At 37.5% G+C, this 3,398-nt stretch overlaps 1 protein-coding gene across 1 annotated transcript; it reads right to left on the bottom strand.

Annotated features, from left to right (window-relative positions):
- Positions 1-1,212: 1,212 nt before the first annotated feature.
- Positions 1,213-1,879, bottom strand: LOC145806867 (uncharacterized). Its single transcript, XM_082904701.1, has 3 exons — positions 1,675-1,879; positions 1,497-1,585; positions 1,213-1,389 (listed from the first exon to the last, which is right to left on the bottom strand). The coding sequence occupies exons 1-3, from the start codon at positions 1,877-1,879 to the stop codon at positions 1,213-1,215; spliced, it is 471 nt and encodes a 156-aa protein (XP_082760827.1).
- Between the last annotated feature and the right edge of the window lie 1,519 nt (positions 1,880-3,398).

Here is a 3,398-nt window from a genome sequence, read left to right as displayed (position 1 = left end):
TACAAAATTTACAGTTGTCATATCTTACAGTTGTTATTATTTGTAGATTATTTGGACCCATACCAGAGTTGCAGAGATGTCCATCCGTGTCATCCAGTTACGTTCTACCACTGTTGCCCAAAGTGTTTGGAAGTAGTTGAACCATATCACCCTGATAGAGTTTTGAGACAGTTTGGTGCATTGCAAACAATCCCTAATCCACCACTTAGCCCTATGCGTACCTCTTGAGGAGCCACAGCTCCACGCCACAATGTTGTGTATGCATACTTGGACATTATTTGGGAGGCATGGGATAACCATGTGTTATCTGATTGGAGGAGGAGTACACCAGTACGACAACCTTGGGATTGTGTTCCTGGTTATATGGATTGGTACCAAACCATTACCCATTTGTATGTTCAAAACTCAGCGTGTTGTTATCAGGTGGACCCAAATATTCATCATTATCAGTATCCTAGCCAAGACGCACTAGTACTTTTTTTTTTCCCGTTTACATTATAAATTATATATGTAAACTATTATAGGTTTGTATATAATGTTGTATTTGTTCTCGTAATGCAACGTATGTCACAGATATATCAGATTACTCATCCTTTCGTTGAGGCTGGCTATGAGTACAATGTTCAACATCCTGATAGACTTTACTACGCAATTGATGCAATTGAACAGCTTCTTCAAGATCAACACATTAGTGATGCTGCGCCCAACACATCCGCTCAGGGTCAATCTGCACTCAGCTCTTCTACTGCATATCGTTTTGGAGCACATTACACTCCTCGGTTGTATAGTTGATAGTAGTTCATAATGTCAGCACAAGTAATTTGTGATGGTGTTGGTGGATGTATAAGGAGACAAATATTATTATTATCTTTAGATTATGTGTAAGGTGACATGTATTTTGTGATGATGTGGATGGATTGAACTACTAGTTAATATTACTATTTCTTCTTAGATACTTGTTGTTTAATATGAATAATCTTTAATAGTAATTGCACTTGGTTAATATTATTTTCATTATGTTTTATGTTCAGACAATGTAAAAATAATATGACATCCATTCTATAAATAAGACAACTATAACTCATATGATATTGTATTAAAAAAAATGACCATTACAAAATTCAATGACAAAATGATATCCATCTCGTTACTCTATGCTAGTAAATTATAAAAACTAATGTCCTAAACCTCTCATGACTGCTTTCTAATACATCAATCTATGTCAACTATATCAAATGTCTCTCGACTAGCTACATTAGGTCCTATGTTGTCTTTGAATTTTTGAATGTGGCTAACATATGCATTCTCCAATTCTGATGCACCAAGGTGATGGTGAACTCGCCAAAGCACAACAATTGGAGGAATTGGATGACCGGCCTCCAAAAATACCTGCACATACATCCAAAAAATTACACATCTTTACCAAATCCATCAAATTTGCAATTACACAAATACTAAACAACAATGTTCGAATATTTCATAACTTATATCTACACAAAATGATTTCCATTGACAAATTTAATGGCAATCTCGCGACGATCAGCTAGGGTTACAGGTGTGATCTCAAAAGTAAGAAAGTGAGACGCTGTTGCAATGACAAATGGTATAAGACTACATTATAAAATGATGCAATAAGATGCCCTAGGTCAAGTATAGTCATCCAACGATCAAAACTTGGGCTATCTTCAAAATATGAAAGGATGTGTGTTAGCTCATTAACCCTCTCATGTAACCCGTATAGTACAACATATTCATCTCTATGATTATTCAATTCAAGTAGCATATCAGGCCTAACTTGCACCCAGTCATTCTCTCCAAAACCAAGTAAACTCGCAATTTCTTTAAAACCACAATTCTCATCACCATTTACATCATTCATTAACTTTATGAATGGTATTAACATAGGCGGGAAGTCACTAGCAAATGCACTCAGTAAACTTATTCTTGTATGATATGTGTTTGTCTTCATATTCTGCTTCTTCTCATGCACTTTCGAAGCTCTTTTTTTTTTTGACTGACTAGAAGCTAATGTGCTCTGGCTATCATGGCCATTGTCAACCAACTCAAACGCACACGGGTCACGACGACAAGATATATCAATTTTTTTATGTCCTCAACGTGGATTAGGCTTCACATCAAGCTCAATAAGAAAAGTGCTCGCTAGATTTGTAATTCCCTCAACTTCTTCAACATATCCAATTGCATGCCAATATCAGACTCATTAAAACCAAACCAAACCAAACCAAACCAAACCAAGCCTTAAGTCCCATCAAATGGGGTCGGCTACATGAATCCTTCTTCTCCATGCGGCCCAATCAAAAGCCATTTCATCAGTCAAATTAAGTAGATCCATATCTCTATTTATAACGCTAACCAATGTTAATCTAGGCCTACCCTATCCCCTAACACTTCCATCTACCGTTACAGCATCGCATCTCTTCACTACTGCCTCTGTTGGTCTCCGTTGGATATGACCAAACCATCTTAAACGATCCTTTCTCAACTTATCTTTTATCGATGCTACTCCTACTCATTCCCGAATACACTAATTCCTAATTATGTCTTGTCTAATCTTGCCACACATCCACCTTAGCATTCCCATCTCAGACACACTCATCTTATCTATATGTTGTTTCTTGGTTGCCTAACACTCCGTCCCATACAACATCACTGGTCTAATAGTCATTCTATAGAACTTACCTTTAAGCCTAGTGTGTATTCGTCTATTGCACAGTACCCCAGACGCACTTCTCCACTTACACCATCCCGCCTTAATCCTATGGGCCACATCCGCATCAATCTACCCTACTGTTGTGATAATCGACCCTAAATAACGAAAATGTTCACTCTTAGGTAGTTTTTGGTTCTCAATCTTCACTTCTCCTCTGCTTTCATTGTTATTGTTACTAAATTTACACTCCATGTACTCTTTCTTAGTTCTTCTTATCCGGAATCCTTTAGATTCAAGAGCTTTTCTCCAAATCTCCAACTCCTTCTCTAGTTTCATCCACTAGCACTATATCGTCTGCAAAAAGCATACACCATGGCACGTCATCTTGGATATTTCTCGTCAACTCATCCATAACTAAAGCAAAAAGATAAGGACTTAAGGTAGATCCTTGGTGTAGCCCTACAGTGATAGGAAATTCATTTGTCTCTCTAGCAGGCGATCTAATAGTGGCCACCACCCCTTCATACATGTCCCTAATCACATCAATGTAACCTTTTGTCACCCCTTTCTTCGCTAACACCCACCATATTATATCTTGGGGCACTCTATCATATGCTTTCTCAAGGTCGATAAACACCATATGAATATCTTTTTTCTTTTCTCTATACTTTTCTATAACTCTCCTCAGAAGATATATCGCTTCCATTGTCGACCTGTCAGGCATAAA

Source organism: Camellia sinensis, chromosome 14 (genome assembly GCF_055761805.1).
Source record: "Camellia sinensis isolate YWXY chromosome 14, ASM5576180v1, whole genome shotgun sequence".
Taxonomy (NCBI): domain Eukaryota; kingdom Viridiplantae; phylum Streptophyta; class Magnoliopsida; order Ericales; family Theaceae; genus Camellia; species Camellia sinensis.
Note: the sequence above shows the minus strand (reverse complement) of the source record. Positions and strands in the feature narration are given on the sequence as shown.

What these genes read in the sequence shown, in the direction of transcription:
- LOC145806867 (XM_082904701.1), bottom strand. Translation starts at nt 1,879, where the DNA reads ATGAATGATGTAAATGGTGATGAGAATTGTGGTTTTAAAGAAATTGCG. An exon ending in ATATTTTGAAGATAGCCCAA is followed by an intron (nt 1,586 to 1,674) that starts GTTTTGATCGTT and finishes TCATTGCAACAG; the next exon opens with CGTCTCACTTTCTTACTTTT. An exon ending in TTGTCAATGGAAATCATTTT is followed by an intron (nt 1,390 to 1,496) that starts GTGTAGATATAA and finishes ATGTATGTGCAG; the next exon opens with GTATTTTTGGAGGCCGGTCA.